The sequence below is a fragment of the Salvia miltiorrhiza genome, chromosome 3 (genome assembly GCF_028751815.1).
Source record: "Salvia miltiorrhiza cultivar Shanhuang (shh) chromosome 3, IMPLAD_Smil_shh, whole genome shotgun sequence".
Lineage (NCBI taxonomy): Eukaryota > Viridiplantae > Streptophyta > Magnoliopsida > Lamiales > Lamiaceae > Salvia > Salvia miltiorrhiza.
Genome location: NC_080389.1, coordinates 977,539 through 1,005,231, shown reverse-complemented (window position 1 = coordinate 1,005,231; position 27,693 = coordinate 977,539). Strand labels below are relative to the sequence as shown.

At 35.2% G+C, this 27,693-nt stretch overlaps 2 protein-coding genes and 1 long non-coding RNA gene across 4 annotated transcripts in view; 2 read left to right on the top strand and 1 right to left on the bottom strand.

Annotated features, from left to right (window-relative positions):
* Positions 1-27,693, bottom strand: part of LOC131016908 (uncharacterized) — a 1,184,262-nt gene that overhangs the window by 220,862 nt on the left and 935,707 nt on the right. The gene's annotated exons all lie outside the window — the stretch shown is intronic.
* On the top strand, positions 358-9,268 carry LOC131016836 (clavaminate synthase-like protein At3g21360). Of its 2 annotated transcripts, XM_057945605.1 has the most exons (5): positions 3,148-3,186; positions 3,463-3,568; positions 7,554-7,938; positions 8,027-8,280; positions 8,838-9,268. In XM_057945605.1, exons 2-5 carry the CDS (start codon positions 3,564-3,566, stop codon positions 8,938-8,940), a joined length of 747 nt encoding a protein of 248 aa, XP_057801588.1. In that variant the 5' UTR covers positions 3,148-3,186; positions 3,463-3,563; the 3' UTR covers positions 8,941-9,268. The 2 variants fall into 2 exon arrangements, with proteins under 2 accessions (XP_057801587.1, XP_057801588.1); XM_057945604.1 differs by lacking the exons at positions 8,027-8,280; positions 8,838-9,268 and adding an exon at positions 358-893 and having other exon boundaries at positions 983-3,186; positions 7,600-7,738.
* Positions 14,561-15,710, top strand: LOC131017039 (uncharacterized). Its single transcript, XR_009099356.1, has 2 exons — positions 14,561-14,831; positions 15,419-15,710. It is a non-coding gene; the product is annotated as an uncharacterized LOC131017039 (long non-coding RNA).

The following is a 27,693-nucleotide window of genomic DNA, read 5'->3' as shown; positions in this document are numbered from 1 at the left end:
GTTGTGGATGAAATATAAGGGTAGTTGTGAGTGGGTCCACTAGTGATAAAATATAGTAAATATAGAATATAAAAATGATAAAGATATTTTAAGGTGGGTCCATGAGTGGCAAATGATAGTAAATATAAGAAAAGAAGAAGAGTAAAAGGGTACAAAAAGTAGAATGGGGCATTAAATTGTGGACAGATTTTTAAAGGCAAGTAGGACATTAAATTGGTGACGGAGGGAGTACTAACTTATTTCAGATGAGGAAATGAATTGATAGACATAAATGATTGAGGGCCTGCAAAAATGCTTTCCAAGGGTGACTTTGTCATTTCGTCCTCCACTTCCAAAAATAAAGTAGATAACATATGGTTGGTCAATAATGAATAATGTATCTCTCTGTCTTCTAAACTAGCCCTGCTCTCTTTGCTCTCTTTCAGCCATTTTTCCAGTTTAGTTTATCTTTATCTGCAAAAATCTAGCAGCAAAAACTTAACTGTGATCACCAAAGATGGCTTATGCTGCTCTTCTTTCCCTTGCCCAAACCACTGAAAACATAATCTTGGATCAAGATAGATATTTCATTTCTCGTAATATAAAACAACAAATCCGATCTATCTATCAACCATTTATTTTCTTGAAAGAGTTTCTTGAAGATTTTCCCGAGAAAGCCAACATCTTGGATGGGCAAATTAGAGATTTAGCATATGAAGCAGAGCATATTATTGAGTCTTTCATATTGGTGGAAGCTCCATCACATTGGTGGAATGTTTTAGCTGCCAAATCAAAGCTAAAATGGCAAATAAGAAAGATAAGAAAAGAAGCAAAGTCAATCACAAGGGAGGTGATGATCATCAAGAATAACAGTACAGATGCAATGCAACTTGGTGCTTCTTCCTCTGCAGCAGGTGTTTTTTTATTTTTTATTTTTTGACAAAGAGAATTAATAATGGTTCCTCATTCACTGTGATGACTAGGTTTTATTCTTCTGCAACAGGTTCACTAGCCAAGCCTGCTCCCATCATCAAGATTGACTATATGGTTGGTTTACATGAAGATCTACTAGCAATAAAATCTCGACTCTGTGGAGAATCGCCCAATTTACAAGTTATCCCAATCGTTGGAATGGGCGGTATAGGAAAAACTACTCTTGCAAAGTGTGTTTACGACGACCCACTAACAGTGCAGCGGTTCGATATTCGTGTTTGGGTCACAGTTTCACAGGACTACAATGCAGATGTAGTTTTATCAGCCCTCCTATCTTCCATGGAAGAGTTTGATAAAGATAGATCCGAGGAGAGCAATGAATCGTCTGGGGAAAAAGTGTTCAAGATCTTGAAAGGCAGGAGGTATCTCCTTGTAATGGATGATATCTGGAGCACAGACGCTTGGGATGATGTAAGCATTATACTTCCTGAAGATGGTAATGGAAGCCGAGTCATGTTAACGACAAGAGAAACTGATGTGGCTGCTTACGCTGATCATTTGAGCGGTCCTCACAATATGCGCTTTATGGATGAGGCACAAAGTTGGAATCTACTTCAACGGAAGGTGTTTGCACATCGAGATTGCCCTCCAGAGTTGGAGGACGTTGGAAAGGAGATCGCGAGAATCTGCAAAGGGCTGCCACTTACAATCGTGGTGGTTGCAGGGCTCCTATCCACGGTTAGCAACAATGTAGCTTCATGGAGGAAAATTGCACAAAATGTGAACTCAGTTACTAAAGGAGGACAATTTGAAAATATATTGTCTTTGAGTTACACTCACTTGCCTCATTATCTGAGGCCGTGTTTCTTGTACATGGGAATGTTTCCTGAGGATTGTGAGGTCCGTGTCTCAAAACTCATCAAATTATGGGTAGCTGAGGGATTCTTGAGACGTCTGAACAGATCTAAAACCTTAGAAGAAGAGGCGGAAGTGTTTTTGGAGGATCTTGTCAAGAGAAACCTTGTGTTGGTTACCAAGAGAAAGTGCGATGGCAGGATCAAAAGTTGCAGCCTCCATGATCTGATGCGGGATTTATGCATAAGAAAAGCGCATGAAGAGAAGTTTCTTGTGAACTTCAGCAGCGGGCTTCCAGTAAAGGGCAGGAAAAATCAGCGCCGTGTAAGTGTTACTCGTTCGGGTTTACCATACTTTCAGAAAATATATGGCTTAACCATCCATACGATTTTGTGCTTCCGTGGCATTTCTGTAGCAAACAAGTTGGAAGGTTTTAGATTGCTAAGGGTATTGGATGCAGGAGATGTTTATGTGCAATCACTACCAGATCAACTATTTGACCTATTTTATCTAGCATACCTTGCTGTCTACTATCGTGGATTGATACCTACAGCCATTTCAAAGCTTCGTAATCTTGAGACTTTAAGCCTTCACGCAAAGAATAATTGGAGGAAATTTAGATTATATTTAATCCATTTGCCACAGGAGATTTGGAGGATGCCAAGATTGAGACATCTTGTCTTCTATGGCAGGTTACCAAATCCAGTAGGAATAACAGCTTCTAGTCTAGAAAACCTCCAAACACTCTCTATAGTGTCACATACCATGTGTAGGAAAAGGATCTTGAGAATGATCCCAAATCTAAAGAAATTGGAGATTGATTGCTCTGATGGCGAAATTTTCCTCAACAGTTTGGTGCATCTGCGTCAACTTGAAGATTTGAAGTTACGTTCATCTGTTAGAATTGTGTTTCACCAGAAGGATGACTTCACTTTTCCTAAGTCTCTGAGAAAGTTGACATTAAGCCGTGTGACTCTTCCTTGGGAGGATATGACTATTGTAGGCTCGTTGCCAAATCTTCGAGTGCTTAAACTGACTCATTGGGCTTGCAGAGGCAGCACATGGGAAACAAGCGATGGAGAGTTTCCTAAACTAGAAATTTTGGTTATAGAAAAGTCGTTTCTCGAGGATTGGATAACTGAAAGTAGCCACTTCCCAATGCTCAAAAGCATCGTGCTCGACGGCTGTTGGAAGCTCGCTGAAATACCAGAAGATATCGGGGAAATTCCAACACTCGAGCTGATTGAGGTGAAGGGGAAAGCGCGGACGTCACTTGTGGAGTCGGCCCAGAGGATTCTAGAGAAACAACAAGAGTGGGGAAATGATGCCCTTCAAGTTCAAGTTCGTCGCATGGCTCATCGATGATGTGCTCTTTCCATCCTTCTGTCGAAACAAAAGATTAATTTTGTTGCAGATCAGGTATTCGCACATCTCAAAATTTCTGAAGTTTTCAGTTCTTTGTTAAAATGTTTACATTGTGGGGGTGTTTGGTTTGGTGGATGTGATAGATAAAATTGATAGGACTAGAGGTGATTAAATAATACATCCAACTTTGAGATGATAAATAATCATTCAATTGGATGATAGGCCGAATCATGCAAACCAAACACTTGATTAAATTGAATTATTTTATCAATCGGGTCTTATCATTCAAACCAAACGTCTCATGTAAAGATTAATGTTTTTGTTCATCAGGAAATATGCAATCAAATGTGATGAACTAGGCCTCAGATTCTCACAATGAAAGTTTTGGATTCAAGTTCGTTTTATGACTCGTTAATCATGATACTCTTCTAATGAGGTAACTCCAAATTCCTTCTAACTAAATTCTTTTATATATAAATACCATGCATAGGTATTATGTACCAAATTAAGAGGGTATTTAAAAAAAAAAGAGAGAGAATCAATAATGATTCCTCATTTTCCTCAGTAGTGACGCAAACCCCTGATCTATTGGTTGGAGGGGAAGCGTCAAACTAAGGGGGTATGTTTCTAAGCTTATTTTAGAGAGATGCTTTAAGAGTTTATAAGATGTACTCCCTCTGTCCCGCTATTCATGACCCATCTCTTTTGGGCACGGGTATTTAGGAGAATAAGATTGTAGTGTAAAAGTGTGTAAAGATGTGTGGGGCCACATTGTTTGTAGTGTAAAATCATTATCAAAATTAGAAACTGGCCATGAATAATGGGACAACCCAAAAATGAAAACTTCATTAATAATGGGACGGAGGGAGTAATAGTTTAAGAGCTTATAAATTGTTAAAGTGTTTGGATAATTGAGTTAATTAATTGAAGAGATTATAGTGAGTTACATAGTAAAAATCCTAATTACAGAGTATAAATTGAAGAGAAACAAAATTACAAGGGCATATAGCGGACTCTGAGTAGTTGTAGCTTTTGAGTTTCTTATCCGTATTGTTTATCAAGTGTGTGTGTGTGTGTGTGCAGCCAACGGAATATGGAAAGAAGTGTCTCCGTATTCCTTTATCTTTGAACTGAACCAGCTTTTGTTCTCGAAATACTTGGTCATCCCCCGAAGCATAAAAATTACTCACTTCGTCCCGCGAAGCATGAGCAAGTTCTTTTGAGCACGGGTTTTAAGGAATTCGTGTTTTGTATGTTAAATGTCGTAGTAGGTGAAAAAATAAAAAAGTGAATGAAGGGAAAAACTTTTGCTATATAAAGAAAGTGCTCAAGCTTCATGGGACAATCCGAAAAAGAAAATTGTTTCAAGTTTCGTAGGACAGAGGGAGTAGAAAATAGCTGTGAAAATATAGCAAGCGACTAACAAATGAAGATTGAGACAGGCAAACCAAATTAAGATAACTAAACAAGCATAAGATGATCAATCTCAATACTCGTTATTTATTCTGCCAACATATGAAGCCCAAACACTAACTTGAACCAAACCTAGCAAATAGGTGGTGACAACTGTTTTAAGTAATAAAGTCAGTAAATATGAAGCAGAAATCTTTCAGGCTTTAGGTTCATAGGATATACGAAGCTCTAACGTGCGTAGGAAGTACTGGTGTGCATTCGGTTATATGGTTTGGTTTTTGTTAAACCAAAAACCAAACCAAATCATATTTTGTTCGGTTTAAAAAAAAATCGAATCGAACCGAATTAACCGAAATTTTTATACTTAAAACCGAACCGAACCGAAAAAACCGATTTTTTTTAAAAGAAACAAAAAATTCCGAAAAAATCCGAAAAAGCTATAAAATTAAAAAAATATTAGAAGTTAGATTTTATAAAATTATTATTAAAATATTATATATATATAAAATATATATATTATAAATATAATTCGGTTTTGTTCGGTTTTAAAAAATCCGAACCGAACCGAACCGAAAAACCGAAATTTTATGAAGAAAAAAAAAACCGAACCGAAAAACTGAAATAACCGAACTATATTTTAAAATTTCGGTTTGGATCAGTTCGGTTATTCGATTTCGGATTTTTTGCTCACCTACTCATTCTTCTACCTAGGGCTGTAAATGAACAGAGCTATTCGCAAGCTATTTAAGATTCGGCTTGAAAAAAGCTCGTTCGGAGCTCGATTCGATAATAACCAAGCCGAGCTCGAGCCTGATTTCAAGCTCGAAAATTTTATCGAGCCGAGCTCGAGCCTGACAGTGCTCGGCTCTTTGAGTTCGCGAACATGTTCGAATTCGATTGTTCGCGAACATGTTCGCGAGCCTGTTCACGAATCTTCAGTCAAGCCTTCAATCGAGTTAGTACACGAGCCTTAAACGAGTCGAACTCGAACTCGAACTCGAGTAACATATTAATTAAGAAGATTTTCTTAAATTTATAACAAATTCGAGTTTGAACATCATATATACGAACATCTAACGAGCCGAGCTCGAGCTCGATTTCGAATTCGACATTATCGAGCATCACCCGAGCCGAACTCGAACCGAGCTCGAGCTTAGTAAGTGGGTGACGAGCCGAGCTCGATCATCAAGATAAAAGCTCGAATCGAGCTCGAGCCGAGCTCGAACACCCGAATATTTAAACGAGCCGAGCTCGAGCCTGCTAGTATTCGGCTCGGCTCGGCTCGTTTACAGTCCTACTTCTACCTTTCCAAACATTCTTCTTCCTTTAACTTTGTGGCAATTCCTCGAACAGTCTCAGTGCACTCACAGCCTTGGGCCCTCTCTCTGGCATAATCCATGGGCATAATTAGCCAAAATGGGCTTTGTTTAACATCACCCATGCTAGAGCAAAAGTTGGGCCCAGCCCATGCCGCGGCTTAAAGTTATAAACTCATAAGGAAGATTTTTTATTGAGCTGGTCCAATAGGCCTTACGTTGTTGAGCTGGCCCATTTATATTAACCCAATAGATCAGAATCGTATATGTTGATTTATTATATTTAAATATTAATTAGAAATTTGCTCCATTTAATTCTATAATTATAGTAAAACCTCTTTAATATAAATATGATATTTATTATATTTAAATATTAATTAGCAATTTGATCTTTTTGATTCTATAACTATGTAAAAATGTCTTTAAAATAATACTCAAATAAATTAACAAACTCTATAACGTAATAGATTAAATAAAATTATTTAATTATGTTTTATTTTAAAATAATAAAATTATTTTAAAAATTCTTTTTATATTATAAATAAAGTATATTAAATATACAATTTAATATTAGAATAATAGTCTACTACGTTTTCTTAATAATCCTTTTTTAATCATTCATGAACCCACCATTTTTCAATCTGTGAGCCCCTTTCTATCGTTAAATCTTTTTTTTTTTAATTATGAGACTCTTTATTTGCTTACTAAATAAACAATTAAATCTTTTTCAAATCGTACAGCTCTCCCTTGAAACCTATTTTCATGGAGGGATGGAGTATTTATGTTATTGAAGAAATGTCTATGACTATAATATTTTAATTTGCAGAAGATTTCAAAAAACATAAAATTCAAAGCGATGTCTAGAACTACTTAGTAGAATAATTATCCTATTGAAAAAGCCAAAATAATCGTCAACCCAACTGCTTTATTTATTACTATTATACTCTCTCCCTCCGTCCCATAATAAGTGTTATAGTTTTCTTTTTGAGGTGTCCCGTAACAAATGTCCTAGTTCTAAAATAAGAAGGTGGACCCACCATCTTTAATTTTACCTTTAATCATCACCACTTTAATTCTACTCATCTCACAAAATAAAAGTGATCGAGCTCCAACATTTTTTATTTTTTTACTCTTTAATCATACTCGCCTAAATTCTCGTGCCGAAACAAATTAGGACACTTGTTATGGGACGAAGAGAGTAATATTTACCTCACATATTATAGAACATTTCAAGAATATAGAATAGAGATACATAGGTGTATGTGAGGCTCTTTCTTAGATAAAGCAGTTGGGATATCGTAAATAATTTTCGCAATTAAAGATTTGCACATTTTTCAGTGATCACGACATTTTTATTTTATTTTCAAAATGAATGACCAATATATTTATGATCTAGTTATCAAAAGTGGTCAAAAATAAATATTAAATTGGCAGAGTCAAAGATTTAAACCATGGATTACACTTGGACAAAGAAAGGTAAGCAAACAAAGCCAAAAGCTAGCGAATGCCAACATACATTTGTAGGAAACGACAGTCGACAAAGTCAAGAAAGCATATAACTTGATGCCGATCATCAACTGATGATTCCATTGTTTTAGTTCTATGCAACAGCATCTTCCCAAATTCATATAAATATTGCTGCAAGTAAAATCAAATTGTGCATCCATAATTTTAAGCATATTTTTGTTCAAGCTACGTATACTACATGCTGGTGGAGATGAGCTGCAAATACTTCAAGGTAGGAAGGTGCGAAGGGCAGAAGGTGGTGGACGGCGAAGCTGTCCCGCTAGTGCTGCAGCCCCCGGAGGGCGGCGGAGGCGAGGTGGAGGGGCTGCTGTGGGCCATAACGGAGAACAAGGAGTGGTTCGAGAAGACGATAGTGAAAAACAGTGCCGTCCTCCTCCGAGGCTTCCACGTCAAGAATGCCCACGAGTTCAACGACATAGTCGAGGCCTTCGGGTGGGAGGACATACGGTACGTGGGGCCCGCCCCGCGCACGCATGTCTACAAGAGGGTCTGGACGACCAACGAAGGCCCCCTGTCGGAGTTCATATACTACCACCATGAGATGGTCTTGGTGAGTTTCATTGCACGAGTTCAATTAATGGATCTTTTTTTTGTTTTTTTTTTGTTTAGGGTTTCACACTGGTTTTTATTTTAATCAGATAAAAGAATTTCCGGAGAAGGTAATTCTCTTCTGTGAAGTACCTCCACCGGAAGGAGGAGAAACTCCGATCGTGCCTAGCTTCCGTGTAACAGAGAGGATGTCGGAAGAGTACCCGGAGATGGTGGAGGAGATGGAGACGAAAGGACTGAGATACACCTTCACGGCCCTAAGCAAAAACGATACATCTTCCATGAGAGGTCGAGGTTGGGAAGATGCATTTGGGACTTCAGATCGCGTAGAAGCTGAAAAGAGGTAAGCAATTTCGAGTTCTTCCTAGTCATATATTGGTCTCCACTTAGGGAGCGTTTACTTTGCATGATTGATCAGATGCATGATTGAATAGTTTTATCCTACAGAGTAGGACTACTCCAGTCCCACCTTTGAAATGGGATATGAATCGAGCAAAACTAGCTTAAATGATACTCCCTCCGTCCATGAAATAACTTCCTAGGAGGGAGTGGCACGAGTTTTAAGAAAAAAAATATTGTTGAGTGTATTGAAAGTGGAGAAAAGGTAGTTGAGTGTATTGGGAGTGGTGAAAAAGTGTTATAATTAATATTGAGAGTTGTAAAAAGTGAAAAGTAAGAGTAATTATAATTGGTGAGGTCCAAAAATAGGTAGGTAGTTTTTTTGTGGACGTCCCAAAAAGGAAAGATAGGAAGTTCTTTCATGAACGGATGGAGTATAAATAATCAAGGGTTTTGGGATATCCCAGAGTTTCAATCCATCGAAGTAAACGATGGATTAGCCTTACTATTTTTATCATTCAAGGCTAATCCTCCAAAGTAAACGCCTTAATCAATGTGCAGGGGCAAGGCATTAGGAATGGAGATGGAATGGCTGGCAGATGGCGGGGTGAAGACGATACTAGGTCCTAGACCTTTGACAATGGTGTTCGAGGGAAGAAAATGATGGAGGATGTGGTTCAACACCGTCGTTGGAATGCACGGTAACGAGCTCAGCTCCGCCACCATGGCCGATGTAAGTGAAATACCGGACGAGGCGGTGAAACGATGCCAAGAGATCATCGAAGAAGAGAGCATCCAATTCAAGTGGCAAAAGGGCGACGTTTTGTTCCTCGATAACTTAGCTTTACTTCATGGTAGAAGGCCTTCCCTCCCACCAAGAAAAGTGTTGGTTGCTACATGCAAATAAACCATCACTATCAACACTGATTTCACAAAAATGATCACTTACTTATGATTACACAAAATAGTGAATTATGACCATTTTATCACAACAACTCGAGTAAAAGGAGAGTCTCTTCTCCTTCGAGCAGACTGACAAAAATCAACAAGATAATCCGAGCTAATTTGGAAAATGTCATCACAGAAAGGAAACATCGAAGCCCATCACATTATCACTCAGGATGTAGAGAGGCTGTTTTGAAAACTGTCTACATAATAACAATAAATATGTAGAAACACATGCACTTACAGTTTTTGAATAAATTACATAAATAAATAAAGAAATTTAAAGATCGTGCGAGGCTTTTTTGAAAAACTAGCATAAAGAACGTACGTTGTACGCAGGGACGGAGCCAGGAATTAAGTTCGGGGGGCTGAACTTGTACGGGGGTTCAGGGGCTACCGCCCCCGAGAAATTTTTTTTGGGCATTCTGTACATTTAAGGTATTTTTTTTATTAAAATACGAGCATAGTACTAATAATAACGAACAATATTTTCATAGATTATACTCCCTCCGTCCCACCATTTTAGTCCCCTCCCACTTTTCACACATATTAAGAAAATGCATTTAATTTTTATATTTTTATCTTTTATACCCTTATTTATTATTTTCACACATCCTTTTCACATTTAAGTGAAGCATTAAATAAGGTTAATTTAGTAAAAATAATATTTTTATATAGTATTAATTAGAAAAGTGGACTATCTTTTTGGGACATCTCAAAATGGAATAAGGGACTAAAATGGTGGGACGGAGGGAGTATAGTTTCAATATATCACAAAACCTTTTTTGGACATTCCGTATATTTAAGACATTTTTTATTAAAAGGAAAGCATAATAATAATAATAACAAACAACATGTTCATAGATTATATATTTTCTATATATTACAAATTAGTTTCAATACATTATAATTTTTTTTAGCATTTCATACATATTAGGCATTTTTTTATTAAAAGACAAGTATAATAGTAATAATAACAAACAATATTTCATAGATTATATAGTTTTAAATAATAGAATTATCTTTAAATTAAGTATATATGAGAGAATATAATAACCAAGTACTCTTTTATAAAACAAAATTATTTTATAATAGGTATAAACATATATCTATATATATTTTAAAATTAGATTTAAAAAAAAACTCAAAATTTGGGAGGGTGCTCTAGCCCCCCTGGCTCCGTCCCTGATTGTACGTGTAATTAATGTTATTTTAATTGATAATCTATTATTTAAAAAAATCTATTAATTCATTACTTTTATTAGATAATTTATTGGATTAATTGATATATTTATTTATAAGTGTTATCAGTAGCTATAGATATAAAGTATTCTCTATAGATTTGTGTGACAAATAAATGTATATCAAAATAGATTTATATTTTATAAATATAATAATAAATATATAACAAGGGTAAAATATGCAATCCATAAATTATATTTTATAACTATAATAATAAATATATAATATGAGTAAAATAGGCAATCCGCAAGTTATGCCTTAGACTGCCTTAGGCTCTTTTTCTATTAGTATAGATGTCTACATATTAACAATAATATGTAGAAACACATGACTTACAGTTTAAAATACCTCCCACACTTTTTTTTTATAAATTACATAAATAAATAAAGAAATTTAAAGATTGCGCGACAGAGAACTCGAACCCAAAACTTCAAAGTCTTAGACCTCCTACCACTAGACCAACACACGCACACAAATACCTCTCACACTCAATACCCAGGAAATGGGTTGTGAATCATCAAACTTTGTAAAATCTTATCCAATTTCTTATGCGCCTCGTGAATACTTAATTCATCGTCAAAGATGCACAAAAATTGATTAATTTTTAAATTTTTTATGTAGTGGATATTTTTTTATTTTTGTTAAAAGAGAATGGATAGTTTCATGAATTGACTTTTATAACTAAAGTGTTAGTTATTATTAATATTATTTAAAATATGTTATTTTATTCAAAATAAGATAACATTCATTAATATTTTCTTATAACAACTAATAATTAGTTAGAGACTAAAGTGTTTTCATACTAAAATTATTAATTGCAGTATAAAAACATAAATTTTGTAATTTCAAACAAAATATAAAATTGGCCCAACCCAAATGTAAATGATTAGCTTGTGGGCTGCCACCTCGCTTCCATATTGGGCTTGTGAGTTACACATGTTGGGCTTTGGTATTTTTTTTGAGAAGATGTTGGGCTTTGGTTAACAAAATAAAACGAAGTGTATCTAAAACGTATTATAACTATAGCTGGCAAATCGGGCGGGCTGGGCCGGCCCGGCCCAACCCAGCGGGCTTTCGAGATTTTCTGGGCCGGGCTGGCCCGGCCCGAAATTGACCGGGCTTTCATTTTTCAGGCCCAGCCCAGCCTCGACCGGGCCACCGGGCGGTCGGGCCAAACCCGCCCAATTATTTTTTTTCACCAAGTCCTATTTTTTTTTTACAAAAAATTAAATAAACTAAAATAAATCCAAATAATAATTATAGACAAAATAGTAATATAAGATCCTACTAGTCTACTACAATCGAAAATTTAACATGAATAGATTTTCAATTCAAATAATCAGACAAATAAATGAAAACTAAAAAATAAAACGCCAAGTCCAAATAACAAAATATTCAAATAATACTCAATTAAAGTCCAAACAACTCCAATCCTTTGAATCAAAACTGATCAAGAACGATTCATCAATCATTTAAAGGTCAATAGTTGAAATTTTTAAGCTTGGCTACAAAAGAAACCATAATAGTAAACCACAACCCCATTTCCAACTATCTGCCAGAGTAGAATTAAGGAAAATTGAAAAAGAAGTAATAAATTAAAGTTATTAAAATATAACTAAAATATAAAAAAAATTAAAAAAAAAAGAGGTGGGCTGGCTTTTTGGCCCGAAAACCCCGGGCTTTTTAGCCCCAAAGCCCGGTCGGCCCGACGGGCTTACTGGGCGGGCTTTTTAGGCCCGGGTTTTTTTGGGCCTATATTTTGTACAGCCCTGTCCAGCCCTAAACACGGGCGGGTCGGGCCGGCCAGTCGGGCCGGGTCGATTTTGCCAGCTCTAATTATAACCAAATAAAAAAAGAAAACGTATCTGTCAATGAAAATTATAATGTGGTTTGGGGCATGAATTTTAATAAATAGTTTCTAGATATATATAATGTGGAGAAAACGACACATCAAAATTGATGCGTTAAATAAGTGAAATTTTGTAAATATTAAGTGTGAATGGGGTTTCAAATATAAAGTACAGTTTTCAAAAGAGGAAACAATATAATTTTTGTGAATGGAGAGAATCTATATATTAAATGTAATACCCCGTTTCCTCGAGCTAAGTTTAGAATAATTTTTAAACTTAGGTTTAAGATGATTCACGCCGGAATAAGAAAAATAATTTATTTTAATTCCAACAAAAATAATTTACAAAAACATTTATAAATTTAGTTATTAAATTTATATGCATTGCATATTTATTTAATTGAGCATCGATCATTTACACGAACTATTTTATTTAACGAACACTGAATGATTATTACAGTTTTCATAATACAACCCGGAAGACTTTTTATTGTATTTTAGTTTATCCTCCCACACCTACCTCTCCCACCTACTCCCTCCCACACCTACCCAATTCCAACCCAAAAGTTAGCAAAAAGAATTCATCCCCATCACTCACACCTGCAACCTTCAATTATAGTTTTCAATCTGCACTCTTCTATCTATTAGAAACATACTTCACTCATTCTGAAAATTTTCATTTGCTCACCAAGATCATTTCGACAGAATCCAGCACACAACAAACAAACAGGATCAACACTCACTGAAATTTCTCACAAGGTAGCCACTTGACTTCTTTTACCTCTGCTCATAAATCGAGCTTCAAGCCGCAAGCTTGTTCAAAGCCATATACAATTGTAATATACCCAGCAACACATTTCAAGCATTTCAATTAAAATGACATTCATATACATATGCATACAACCTGTTCTTGTATATACATATATGTAAAGCATAATTATTCTATTTTCTGCAATACTCCACACTTTTACTGTTTTTACATGAGAAATCAAAAGAAAAGGAAAGAATTAAAAGAATAATAGTAAGAAATTAGAAGATAAGAAAAGGAAATGAGTAGAAGAATTGTTGGTGAAGATTGTTGTTGCCGGAGGTGAGGGCGGCGCGGCTTATAGCTGTCGTTCGCCGGAGTTCCAAAAGGGAGGCGGCGGCCTGGGGGTCGTCGCCCATCGGGAACTGGGGCTGGTCGGAGCTGGGTTTAGCAGAGGGAGGCCAGAGCTCGGCGGCCATGGCTGCTGCTGCCCGGCCACGGCTGGAGAGAGAGAGGTGGTCTGGGCTGGGTATTGCTGAGGGTGTCGGCGACGGTGGCTCGGCTGCTGTTGCCGGAAGGCCGAGAGAAAGATCGCGAGGGAGGTCAGCGGCGGCAGTCCACTGCTTCGGCTGTCGTCGGGCGATCTGTGAACGGACGGAGAGAGAGAAGAAGGTGACGGTGAGGGTGACCGGAGACGGCTCTCTTCGCCGGAGATGGGCCTCGGCGGCCGTGAGTTCGGGAGAAAGAGAGAGATCGGTGCTGCTATGTGTGTGTGTGCGTTGTGAGGCAGAGAGAGAGAGACGAGAACTGAGGGAGATGAGGCCGGAGTTGGCCGGTCGACGGCTGCCTCGCCGGAAGGAGCCGCGGCGGCGGGACTGATGGCTGAAAGAGAGGGGTCGAGAGAGAGATGACTGATTGCGTTTGTGTGTATGTGATTGTGTCGTGTGTGCGTGTGATTTGGGGAGAAGAAGGGAAGAGTGTGGGCTAGGGCTTAGTTTAAGTGTTGGGCCGAGAGTTGGGCCTTTGTTTTAAATTTTCACTTGGGCCGATTTATTTATTCAGTCTGGGCCATTTCTATTTTATTGAGTTGGGCCTCATCTTTTAATTGGTATGAGCTATTATTTATTTGAGCGTGGGCTCTATTTCATCTATTTAAATTGGCCGATTTTTATGAGTACTTGGGCCGAGATTTTTAATTAAATGGGCTGGGCTATTTCTTATTTTGGGCCGATTTTCTTTTATTAAGCTGGGCCTTTGATTATTTTAAATCATGGGCTGCCCAAGTATTTATTTAATTGGATTTGTGCAGATTTTATTTAAAAGGAGCTACACTATTATAATTAATTAGACTTATTAAGTTTAATTAATTATTTTCATAGAGTAAATTTTTATAATAATATTAAATTATTATTATAAGCATATTTTCAGTAAATTACTTATTATATGCTAAGCATGACATGATTTGCATTATATCTTGCAAAAAGAATATTTATTATTCAATTGGTTTTATTTATAATTCCAATTATTAAAGAAAGATGAGTAAGAATATTGTTGGTGTTCTTAACTCAAGAGAAATGTTTTTAATTATTTACTCATTAAAAACCCGGCTAAGTGAATCATAGAATGTTAAGCACTACACCATGACTTAAGATTAGATTCAAGGAGACCTATTAAGAATAGAATTTCTTGTAGGCTTTGTGGACCAAGGGGATTAGCACTGCTTTCCCAAGACAGGTTATGTGATTATGATCTTCAGGCTTTGCCTATCCAGGTGGGCATTATTTTATTATTACGTATATAGAGATCCCCTGCGTGACGTAGGCCTCATATGCGAATATATATGCATGATATGTTTTGACTATTTATTCAGTTCTTATGAAATGCTTATATGTTTAATGCCCTTTATGAAAATGAAAATGTTATGAAAATGAAATGTTTATGAAATGATTGACTGCCAAAATGTTTATGTTTTTATATGTATCCTATCTGTGTTGGTTCGCCAACTTTAAAGGAAATCCAATTGGGATCCTATGCTAGACAAAGGTCGCTAGCTAGGGTTAACGTGTACACTCATGGAGACCGCGAGTCGCTTGCGACCGGTCTTGGCGTCCGTGGTAAGGAGGCCTCCTTCCCGGCGCGTGACAGAAAGGACAGATATGGATCATATAGACTGAAAATGGGATGCATCCACCTTTATGAAAATGAACGAAATGTTTTAAGTAAGCGCAGGTCATTCAAGAAAACCCCTGTGTGTTACTGTTATGGCAGTTCAATTTATATATGTATGCATGTTGTATTTTCGGCTTATGTCACTGAGTATTTTTATACTCAGCCCTGCATGTATTTCTAAATGTGCAGGTTGAGCAACTGATGGAATGGAATGATGTTGAGCGGGTGTTCCTTTGACATTTCAAGAAATGTAACCTTGAGTATACATCTTCATATGTATATCTCACACGTTTTCCGCTGCAAAACACTTTGATTAGGATAGCTCTATGTTATGAAGTTGTTATACGTGTTATTGGGTAACCCACCTTAATCAGTTCTCATTTATGTGTATGTTTTATAAGTATTCAAATAATCATATATGATCCTAGCATTTTATCTATTAGTGACATTTCCATATACTTTAATGTTAAGTAATTGTCCATTTCCATTTCTTATTGTTCACCCCAAGTCATAACCCCTGTTAACCCGTCATTGGGATAGTGGGCTGTGACAGAGTGGTATCAGAGCGGTTCGTTCGCTCTGGCCCTAGAAACCTTATTCTAAAGAGTCGAGTCTAGTTTGATTCTTTAGACTTACACGGGTTCATATGGCACCGCTCAACACTCCATTGCATCGTGCTCAATCAAGGAAAGAAGGTAACTGCAGTTTCAACGTTTTAAAGATGTTAATGTTCTAAAATGCTTCATGAATATGTTTATGTGAAGAGCATGTTATGATGAAATGTTGAATATTTTGCCTTTCATGGCATATTTTCGCAGTCTATGATGTTATGATCAGATGAATGATAGAAAAGTGACATATGTTTTCCCAGAGAACATAGATTGTTATAAGTTGCATGATCACAATTTTAAAAGAACATAGACTACTAGATTAGTAGTATATCTCTACAATCTAGATTCTTAAGGTGATGATGTAGAAGAATGAACGAGAACTTAGAGCGTTTCAGCTCCCTCAAGAAAACAATGATTCTTTTGAACTACAAAGAAGAATGGAAAGATATGTACGAGGTAAAGGAAAAACACAGAATGACGATACGCGACGAATTCAAGGTAAACGTTGCATCAAAGGTTGAACCATAGTCTCTACGTTCAAATGTTCAAGTACGACGGAATATCAAATCGACTTTTGCTACAGGATAGATTTTATGAATAGAGTATTTTGCCTGTGTACGTATGTCTGTGTGTATATGTCTTAAGAGAGGTTTGGGGTTTGAGATCAATAGGATAGGGAACCTTAAGATAAGTTTAATTGTCATAATGAACTTATGTTTTGTTATGTATAGTATGTTCATGGCCCTTCAAGTTCGGGACGATGTTTCCCGTGTGACTGGGAGGTGATGATGTTGGACCTGGCCAGTCCACATGATCCAAATCTCAGTAGACGTCTTTTGGGTTGAAAACCCATGTGTTTCAACTTTCGGTTGAAAAGCCAGATGGGCTCTTACTCGAGGTCATTTTGTTCGACCTTGTAGTTAATCATTTCATACCCTCTGGTCATTCTTTTGATTCTCTTGAACAATTTCTACAACATCTTGCTTTGATGTTGTGTTGAGTTTGAGTCTTGCAACTCGTGAGTTGTCATAATAGATCTCCTTGATTGATAAGACTAAGAAGTGTTAGTCTACTGACGTAGTATACTACCCAAATTATGGCTTCGTATAATTGTGTCTCATTGAAATTAGTTGAGATTAGTCTTTGTCCTATAAATGATATCGACCACTCATTATGATAGAAATTCAGAGTTCAAGCTAAGACCGTAATATAGTGTTCGAGTACGAGGACTTAAGTTAATTGGTCTATGATAGTTTTAAGATAGATTCATAGGAAAGTGTTATGCATGTGATAGGTAACAAGAAATGGGTTGATGACCATTTTGGTCTTTGAAAAATAGAATACCCCGTAGATGAGCCCTTGGAATGAGGTAGGAGCAATAAACCGCCGCAAAAGAACGAGGGAACTTATTTTCAAGTAAATCTCGTGTATATAAATTGGAATTGGGAATCCAATTGATATGAGGAGAGACCCGAATATATATTCTAGATCGGAAAGTTAAAGTACTAAGGAATAAGTCGATACCCTTAGTAATAGTTCTTTGGAAGCACCATGATCAAGAAAAGGCGACGTGGGAACTCGATTCTAGCATGAAGGAGAAGTACCCAGAATTATTTTCTGTGGTACAAAATTCGTGACGAAATTTCTTTTAAGGGGGATAGTATGTCATACCCCGACTTTTAATCCCTGATTAAGGGCTTAATTATTAATAATTAGGGTTCGGCATCCATTAATAATAAAAAAAAACTGGTTTGATTTATCTGATGTGATTTAATCGTTATATATGTGTTTTAATGTGCTTAGTTAAAGGAAATTTTTATAAATGTGGTGCATAAGTTTTAATTGGTGAGTTAAGTGTATTTATATGAGCCACATGAATTTTAAATTATGCATGAAGTCATGAATTTTATCTAAATTTGATAGTACATGTAACACCCCGTACTTTTCCCTATGTTGTGAGATAGTGTCTTAACACTATTGAGAATATTGAGATGTCAGAGAGATTGACTGTCCTATTAAGAAAATAGGAATAATGAGTTGGAAATAGAGTCGAGAAAGAAAGAGTGAAAAACCTTGATAAAAAAAAATCGGTCGGAGAGACGTCTAGTTTGTCTGTGTTTACCGACTGCTTTGACGTGATATTATGTGAAATTACGTGACTGATTGATTATGTGAGTTTTGTTACGTATGTCATTGTGAGCAAGTTATTATGATTTTTAATTGAGGATATTAGCACTTGGAATTTTAATTAAGTTTCTAAAGCAAGTGCAGTTTATTTTTACCGAGAAATCAAAGAATGCCGGTTAATGAAAATATTTCCAAGCATATATTTTGTTTTTAAAATTATTTTTCCTATGAGAGGAATATTATAATTGAGTGAGTGCACTAATATTAATGCTATAATTATTTTATGTGGTCACATGAATAATTATGTATTGGTATTTTATTAATTAGTACATTTCCATAGTTTTTGTGATTTATTTTTGATCACCCTTCTCACACTATTACTTTAATTTCCCTACCATGTGACTAAATACCACAATTTGCCAAGTGTAGAGATTATTGAAGGGAGTGTAGAGATTAGAGAGATAGTGTAGAGATTAGAGAGAGAGAGATCAAGGCATTAATTGTCAATATTTCCTTAAGATTACAAAATCCTCTTTAAAGATCACAAGATCATTTACAATCTTGCAAAGTCCTCTCTCACTACTCACTCATCATTTTCGACCAACACCACTCTCCCTATTTCTCTCACTTTCCTCCATTTTCATCCATTGTAGAGACCTTCGGAGCTTTCAAAAAAAAAAAAAAAAAAAAAAAAAAAAAAAATATCTTTTTCTTTCCTTGATTTGGGGTGAAAAATGAGGTCTATGTGGTGTTTGTTGATGATTGATGTGTGTTGTGAAAGTATATGCTTTGAGATGTGAAAGTCGATTGAGTTTAGTTTACCCAAAAATTTGGAATTTGTGAGTTGATGTGTTAAATGATGAATTGATGATGAGAATGAGTCTATGTGATGTCTATGATGATGATTGATGGAGTAAATTGATTATTTGATGTCAATTGATGAATTTGAGGTGAGTTAGTTTAATAAAATTAGGGATATGTGTATCTATGCCCTAAATTGTAATTGATGGATTATATGTGAGTTTAAATAGTTAAAATTGATGGATCTATGATTAGATTAAAGATTCATGTGTGTTATAAAATTTCAAAGAGTTTAGTTTAATAAAAATTAGGACTTTTTGCCTATGTGTTATTTAAGTGATTTTGGTTTAGGATATATGTAATTGAGCATAATATTAGTGTCTAATTATGTTTGACTAGGTCTTTTGTTGGCTAAATAAAATTTTGACTTAGTTTAGTTTATATGAGTTTTTGAGTTTTCATATATTGAGAGGTTGATGATTGGTAAAATGAGGTCTAATTGCTTTATGATCATTATGTGAATGCTTGTCATGCTTTTATTAAGAGTTTACGTTGATACGTGAGTTTTCATTAGAGTTTAGTTTGCTAAAATTTGGGAAGTTTTTATTGATGATGAGATTTGATGAATTGATGTCTTATATGTGCTATTAAATGACTCAATTTGATTAATCTAAGGTTCGATTAATGATTTATGCATGTTTGTAAATTTTCAAAAAGTTTAGTTAGATATAAAATAGGGCTTTTTGATTTATTTGCTAATTATTTGAATTGGCTAAGGATAATTGATAATAAGCATGATAGTAATGATAGTTAAAGGTTAATTTCGCTAATTGTTGATTATATGTGAAATTGCTTGAGTTTAGATTACTAGGATTTGGGTATTTTTGAATTATGAGATCAATGTTTGGATTAATGATGTCTATATGCTAATTGGACTTTATAAAGGACTATGACATGATTAAATTGAGAATTTTGAATGAAATGAAAAGTGTTAGTTTGAGGAAGAAGATGACATACATGTGTATCTATATGTGTATAATGAGTTATATGATGAATGAGATCATGTTTGAATAATTGAGAAATTTTTGTGCATGAAAATGAAAAGAGAATTTTAATGATGCGTTCATTGAAACGTTTTACTAGAGATTTGAGGTTATGATGTAAGAAGAGAGTCAAGATTTGAGTATGATGAGCATTATAATGTGCTTGAATGTTTGTGAGTGTTATATGTGTTTAAAATGAGCTTTGATGAGTTTCCTTGAAGGAATGTTGAGTTGAGTATTTTAAGAGTTTGAGATGAGATTGTGGTGAATTTCGTAGGCCTACTGACCTACTGTGATCGACGGTTTTTCAATGTCAAAAAGCTTTGAAAATTTTATACCAAGTCTCTACATGAGTCTTGAGAACATCGGTAAAATTTCAAGTCATTTGGACTTCATTTACTATTTTTATAAAATACAAAACTGAAACTGCATATTACTACCGAGAGTTTCAGAGAGCAGGGGAAAGAGTCATTCATTTCAGTAGCTTTCTGTGTGATCTAGCTTTCCAAAATTTTTATGGTATTAACCTTATTGTGTTAGCTAGATATCCACAAAATGTGAGCCCAGTTTGACAACATTTACTATTTTTCAAAAATCCAAATTTTCGATTGCTCAAAACTGCCGAATATGGTAGACTGTAGTAAAACAGTCATATCTCCTACAATACTTCGAGTTTTTGACTCTACTTTTTTTTTTTTATGAAAATAGACTCGAAGACCTTTCTTTTGGTATGAGTCTCGAGTCCAGGAGGTGTCGGAGTAAGAACAGGTTAGATTTGAAAGTTGAGTCAGTGTAAAAACAGTGCATGTTTTGATAATGTTTGATTGTGTTTTCTTATGTGCCTTATGTGATTGTGTTGTCTATGTATTGAATGAGATTAGACGAGCCTTATATGAGAGATAAATCGAGACTTAGTATCATGATTTTCTTGAAACCTATCCTTGAACTTAAGGATTTGAGATGAGTGGAGAGTTTATATAGAGTTGAGTAAAGAGACAGAATATGAGATAGAACATGAGTTAAGGCTTTATGAGTATGGATTTTTAAAAGGATTAAAATGTTTTAAATCAATTCCTTTTTAATGGAGTTTAAAATGCTTATTTAAGTCATTTATGAATGAATAATGAGAAATGCGTAAAGGAGTTCGTAAATGAATCGCGGCATGAGATTTTCAATTTCCCTAGTAAACTAGGGAGATATTATGAAGGAACAAGCAATGAACGAGACTCTCACCACCGAGTCACTACAACAATTGGAGAAGGAAAAAGTTCACGCACAAACAAGATATGTACACCACCTCAAGATGGAGGTAAAGAAAAAGGAAATGGAAGAAAAGCACTAGAACTAAACTTAAGGTATAACCCAACCCCAAGGCTAGTAGGCTCAAGGTAAGAGAGTGAATGCTTTGGCTAAAGTGCCAGAAGCTACAGCAAGAATAAAGTTGGAACGCCACCACAATGGAAACTTAGAAACCCCATTAAATAATCATTTGGAAATGAGAAAATGAGTTTACATGGCAGAAGGAGTGCCATTAATCTTTAAATGAAAGTTACCAAAATGATGAGAAAAGTTTGATGTTAGAATTTCCTAGTCAAATCTGAGAAGGTGACTTAGGACGAAGGAAACAATTAAGGTAGTTCACCACTTTACTAAGATGAAGTGGGTGAAAGAAAGCTGTTAGGTCCTGAACTGGTCCAACAGATGGTTGAGAAGGTCGACCACATTAAGCAAAGAATTAAAGAAGTTCAAGATAGACAAAAGTCTTACGCCGATAAACGCCGATCGGAGTTAGAATTTAATGTTGGGAATCGAATTTTCCTCAAAGTCTCTCCCTCAAAGGGAGTTATACGTTTTGGAAAGAGGAGCAAGTTACGACCCCGTTATATAGGACCTTTTGAGATCCTAGATAAGTTAGGTCTTTGTAGCCTATAAGTTGGCTCTGCCACCAAGCATTGTGGATGTATACAATACGTATAGCATCTCGCAATTAAGAAAGCATGTGATTAAGCAAGATAAAGTAGTCATAGCCAGTACCTAAGTTGTGAAGAGAAATCAGTCCAGAGACTTGATCGCAAGATTCAAGTTTTACGAAGCAATAATATTGTTCTCGTCATGTAGTGGAACCATCACAGGATGGAAAAGGCCACAAAAGAGAAGGATGGAATGAATGACTAGTATCCTCAGCTAGATTATCAAGGTATATAATTTCGAGGACGAAATTTTTTTAAGGAGGGAGGAATGTAATACCCCGTTTCCTCGAGCTAAGTTTAGAATAATTTTTAAACTTAGGTTTAAGATGATTCACGCCGGAATAAGAAAAATAATTTATTTTAATTCCAACAAAAATAATTTACAAAAACATTTATAAATTTAGTTATTAAATTTATATGCATTGCATATTTATTTAATTGAGCATCGATCATTTACACGAACTATTTTATTTAACGAACACTGAATGATTATTACAGTTTTCATAATACAACCCGGAAGACTTTTTATTGTATTTTAGTTTATCCTCCCACACCTACCTCTCCCACCTACTCCCTCCCACACCTACCCAATTCCAACCCAAAAGTTAGCAAAAAGAATTCATCCCCATCACTCACACCTGCAACCTTCAATTATAGTTTTCAATCTGCACTCTTCTATCTATTAGAAACATACTTCACTCATTCTGAAAATTTTCATTTGCTCACCAAGATCATTTCGACAGAATCCAGCACACAACAAACAAACAGGATCAACACTCACTGAAATTTCTCACAAGGTAGCCACTTGACTTCTTTTACCTCTGCTCATAAATCGAGCTTCAAGCCGCAAGCTTGTTCAAAGCCATATACAATTGTAATATACCCAGCAACACATTTCAAGCATTTCAATTAAAATGACATTCATATACATATGCATACAACCTGTTCTTGTATATACATATATGTAAAGCATAATTATTCTATTTTCTGCAATACTCCACACTTTTACTGTTTTTACATGAGAAATCAAAAGAAAAGGAAAGAATTAAAAGAATAATAGTAAGAAATTAGAAGATAAGAAAAGGAAATGAGTAGAAGAATTGTTGGTGAAGATTGTTGTTGCCGGAGGTGAGGGCGGCGCGGCTTATAGCTGTCGTTCGCCGGAGTTCCAAAAGGGAGGCGGCGGCCTGGGGGTCGTCGCCCATCGGGAACTGGGGCTGGTCGGAGCTGGGTTTAGCAGAGGGAGGCCAGAGCTCGGCGGCCATGGCTGCTGCTGCCCGGCCACGGCTGGAGAGAGAGAGGTGGTCTGGGCTGGGTATTGCTGAGGGTGTCGGCGACGGTGGCTCGGCTGCTGTTGCCGGAAGGCCGAGAGAAAGATCGCGAGGGAGGTCAGCGGCGGCAGTCCACTGCTTCGGCTGTCGTCGGGCGATCTGTGAACGGACGGAGAGAGAGAAGAAGGTGACGGTGAGGGTGACCGGAGACGGCTCTCTTCGCCGGAGATGGGCCTCGGCGGCCGTGAGTTCGGGAGAAAGAGAGAGATCGGTGCTGCTATGTGTGTGTGTGCGTTGTGAGGCAGAGAGAGAGAGACGAGAACTGAGGGAGATGAGGCCGGAGTTGGCCGGTCGACGGCTGCCTCGCCGGAAGGAGCCGCGGCGGCGGGACTGATGGCTGAAAGAGAGGGGTCGAGAGAGAGATGACTGATTGCGTTTGTGTGTATGTGATTGTGTCGTGTGTGCGTGTGATTTGGGGAGAAGAAGGGAAGAGTGTGGGCTAGGGCTTAGTTTAAGTGTTGGGCCGAGAGTTGGGCCTTTGTTTTAAATTTTCACTTGGGCCGATTTATTTATTCAGTCTGGGCCATTTCTATTTTATTGAGTTGGGCCTCATCTTTTAATTGGTATGAGCTATTATTTATTTGAGCGTGGGCTCTATTTCATCTATTTAAATTGGCCGATTTTTATGAGTACTTGGGCCGAGATTTTTAATTAAATGGGCTGGGCTATTTCTTATTTTGGGCCGATTTTCTTTTATTAAGCTGGGCCTTTGATTATTTTAAATCATGGGCTGCCCAAGTATTTATTTAATTGGATTTGTGCAGATTTTATTTAAAAGGAGCTACACTATTATAATTAATTAGACTTATTAAGTTTAATTAATTATTTTCATAGAGTAAATTTTTATAATAATATTAAATTATTATTATAAGCATATTTTCAGTAAATTACTTATTATATGCTAAGCATGACATGATTTGCATTATATCTTGCAAAAAGAATATTTATTATTCAATTGGTTTTATTTATAATTCCAATTATTAAAGAAAGATGAGTAAGAATATTGTTGGTGTTCTTAACTCAAGAGAAATGTTTTTAATTATTTACTCATTAAAAACCCGGCTAAGTGAATCATAGAATGTTAAGCACTACACCATGACTTAAGATTAGATTCAAGGAGACCTATTAAGAATAGAATTTCTTGTAGGCTTTGTGGACCAAGGGGATTAGCACTGCTTTCCCAAGACAGGTTATGTGATTATGATCTTCAGGCTTTGCCTATCCAGGTGGGCATTATTTTATTATTACGTATATAGAGATCCCCTGCGTGACGTAGGCCTCATATGCGAATATATATGCATGATATGTTTTGACTATTTATTCAGTTCTTATGAAATGCTTATATGTTTAATGCCCTTTATGAAAATGAAAATGTTATGAAAATGAAATGTTTATGAAATGATTGACTGCCAAAATGTTTATGTTTTTATATGTATCCTATCTGTGTTGGTTCGCCAACTTTAAAGGAAATCCAATTGGGATCCTATGCTAGACAAAGGTCGCTAGCTAGGGTTAACGTGTACACTCATGGAGACCGCGAGTCGCTTGCGACCGGTCTTGGCGTCCGTGGTAAGGAGGCCTCCTTCCCGGCGCGTGACAGAAAGGACAGATATGGATCATATAGACTGAAAATGGGATGCATCCACCTTTATGAAAATGAACGAAATGTTTTAAGTAAGCGCAGGTCATTCAAGAAAACCCCTGTGTGTTACTGTTATGGCAGTTCAATTTATATATGTATGCATGTTGTATTTTCGGCTTATGTCACTGAGTATTTTTATACTCAGCCCTGCATGTATTTCTAAATGTACAGGTTGAGCAACTGATGGAATGGAATGATGTTGAGCGGGTGTTCCTTTGACATTTCAAGAAATGTAACCTTGAGTATACATCTTCATATGTATATCTCACACGTTTTCCGCTGCAAAACACTTTGATTAGGATAGCTCTATGTTATGAAGTTGTTATACGTGTTATTGGGTAACCCACCTTAATCAGTTCTCATTTATGTGTATGTTTTATAAGTATTCAAATAATCATATATGATCCTAGCATTTTATCTATTAGTGACATTTCCATATACTTTAATGTTAAGTAATTGTCCATTTCCATTTCTTATTGTTCACCCCAAGTCATAACCCCTGTTAACCCGTCATTGGGATAGTGGGCTGTGACATTAAAGCAAAATAAATCCGATCCTACGTGGCATATTATAATCACTTCAATCTATTTTTTCTCAATTCTCATTCATTCTTATTTTTTTCCTATTTTTTTTTTTTAAATCTCTAATCAATATCCACCCCTAACCAAACTTCACCCATTAAAATATTCACAATTATTTTATACATATATATCGAATGCATTAATATATAATAACAACAATCAACAGATAAATATCATTGGACAAGTGTAGCACTCCAGGCAACTACTCATAAGTGTACTATGATAATTAATAAGAACTTACGAGTCCCATGACTTATTTTACTACTTTTATTACATTCATCATAAAATAATTAGATTAATATAATATAATTAATGTTTATTATACTAAAATTTGGAGTTTGAAAAATTATACACCCTAATTACAAAATAATTGTTTATGTCTTAATGGGTGGAGTTTTCAAATTTACTTACACAAGTTTTCGATTTTGTTTCTTTTTATGCATATAATCATTTTGCTTAAAATAAATTTAATGACAACTACAAATAATAATAATATATTACTTATTATTTTTTTTGTTTTATTAATATTTTTTTCTTCAGATTATTCATTTATATGTTTATCAATTTTTTATTTTTATTATAATTTATTAAAAGAAAAATTATCTATTTACACAAAGAATGATCATAATAATTTGAACAAATAAGAATCAATATAAGACATTATAAACTTATAAGCATATTCATGTATGAGACGTTCGTATCTACATTGTTACATGCATATATGTATGTATCTCTTGTGTGTATTTGATAATTGATTTAACATATTGGTTATATATACTTATTTTAAATATAGAAAATATTGACAAATAATGAAGTTATCCATTTAAATGTCATTTAAAAAATAATAATAAAAATGTGGTTATCAGAATTTTATACTTATAGATTCAGAAAGAAAAGTAGGGTAAGAAACATTGAAAATAATTGTGATTGATGAGATGGGTAAGTCTTAGCATTATTTCTCAAATTATACAACCTATAAATAAATAAACATGGTTTTTTTTCATGTAGGGCAACAGAATCCAAGTACCCGTCTCAATAGAGTTCAAAAGAAAGTTTCATGAATTTTTCAAAGAGAGATACTTAAGAGTTATTAAGAACTTCTAAGTACTCGAAAACAAGCCTAACTTCCAGTATGCAAAAGTCAATCATGAGTGGAAGATCAGTTTGAGCCTGAAAAATCGTTTCTAAATCAATTGACCGCCCAAATATTATTGAGAATGAATTTGTTTTCATTCATTTTAGAAATATCCACTCACATGATCCCAAATTTGTATTGGATAAGTATAATACATTACATAAAAAAAATTTATGGTTTTGTTATACATTTTGCTTATATCATATTCATGAATTTTAATTTAAATTACATTCATGTGAAAATATTTTTGGGGAGGACAAGATCGAAATAATTAACATAGACTGTGTAGAATGAAACATTGCAAGGTTAAATTCGTTGAATAATGATTTAGATTTTATTTATTTATTTTATGTTAGTTATGCTGTTAATTATAGTAGTGACACACGAGTAACTTGCGTATTGTGGGAATAATATGCCGATGAACTCAAAATGTTTATGGAAAATAGTTTAAGTGAAAATAAAGAGCCAGTAATAATAGCTTTACAATTTGTGTATTGAAACCTGCTTTGGTGCATAACATTATCTATGCCTCCGTAACTTCATCTCAACTTTGAAATACATATCAAGTTCTCAAGTTAACTAAGAACATGAGATTACAAATATTTTTTTCTTATCTCAATATATAATTTAATAAAATTATATTAGCATGCATAATTTATCCATATTATTTTTATCCCAATTACCATGAATGTTATTTTAATATTAAGTAGTGAACAAGTGTTTTTTTACTACGTATTTTAAAATTTTAAAAGTGCAACATCCAAGAAAATAGTAAGATGGATTGGATTGGGTTAACTACAAAAATTAAATATTTGTAGAATTAATAATATTTAATATTATATTTAAATATTAGTGATTGTTTAATCATTTGATAACTGTACATTTTGATTTTGAAAATACATTACATATACATATTATACATAATTTTTTTCATAAAAAATAGGCAAACGTTTCTGGTTTGAAAAGCAGAAGAAACTAAAGAATTTGTACAATAGATACTTTAAGTAGGTGACGGTATTGTCGATAAAAGTCTTGGTGATGAAGAATCTAATGTGACATTGTGAGAAGATATTCTTATACGAAATGAAACATTGCAGCTATAATGGAAAACACATAGCTTGACGTAATGCATATTAGTACATCTAATATTCAACTTGGAGAACACGTAATTAAAGGCAAACAAATTTTAGAAAAAAACATGGGCGAGAAGTTTCTTATTGCTA

Bases quoted from the DNA above. Each gene is read 5' to 3' on its own strand.
- LOC131016836 (XM_057945604.1), top strand. From the start codon at position 497: ATGGCTTATGCTGCTCTTCTTTCCCTTGCCCAAACCACTGAAAACATA. The intron at 894-982 runs GTGTTTTTTTAT...CTTCTGCAACAG, and splicing joins TGCTTCTTCCTCTGCAGCAG to GTTCACTAGCCAAGCCTGCT.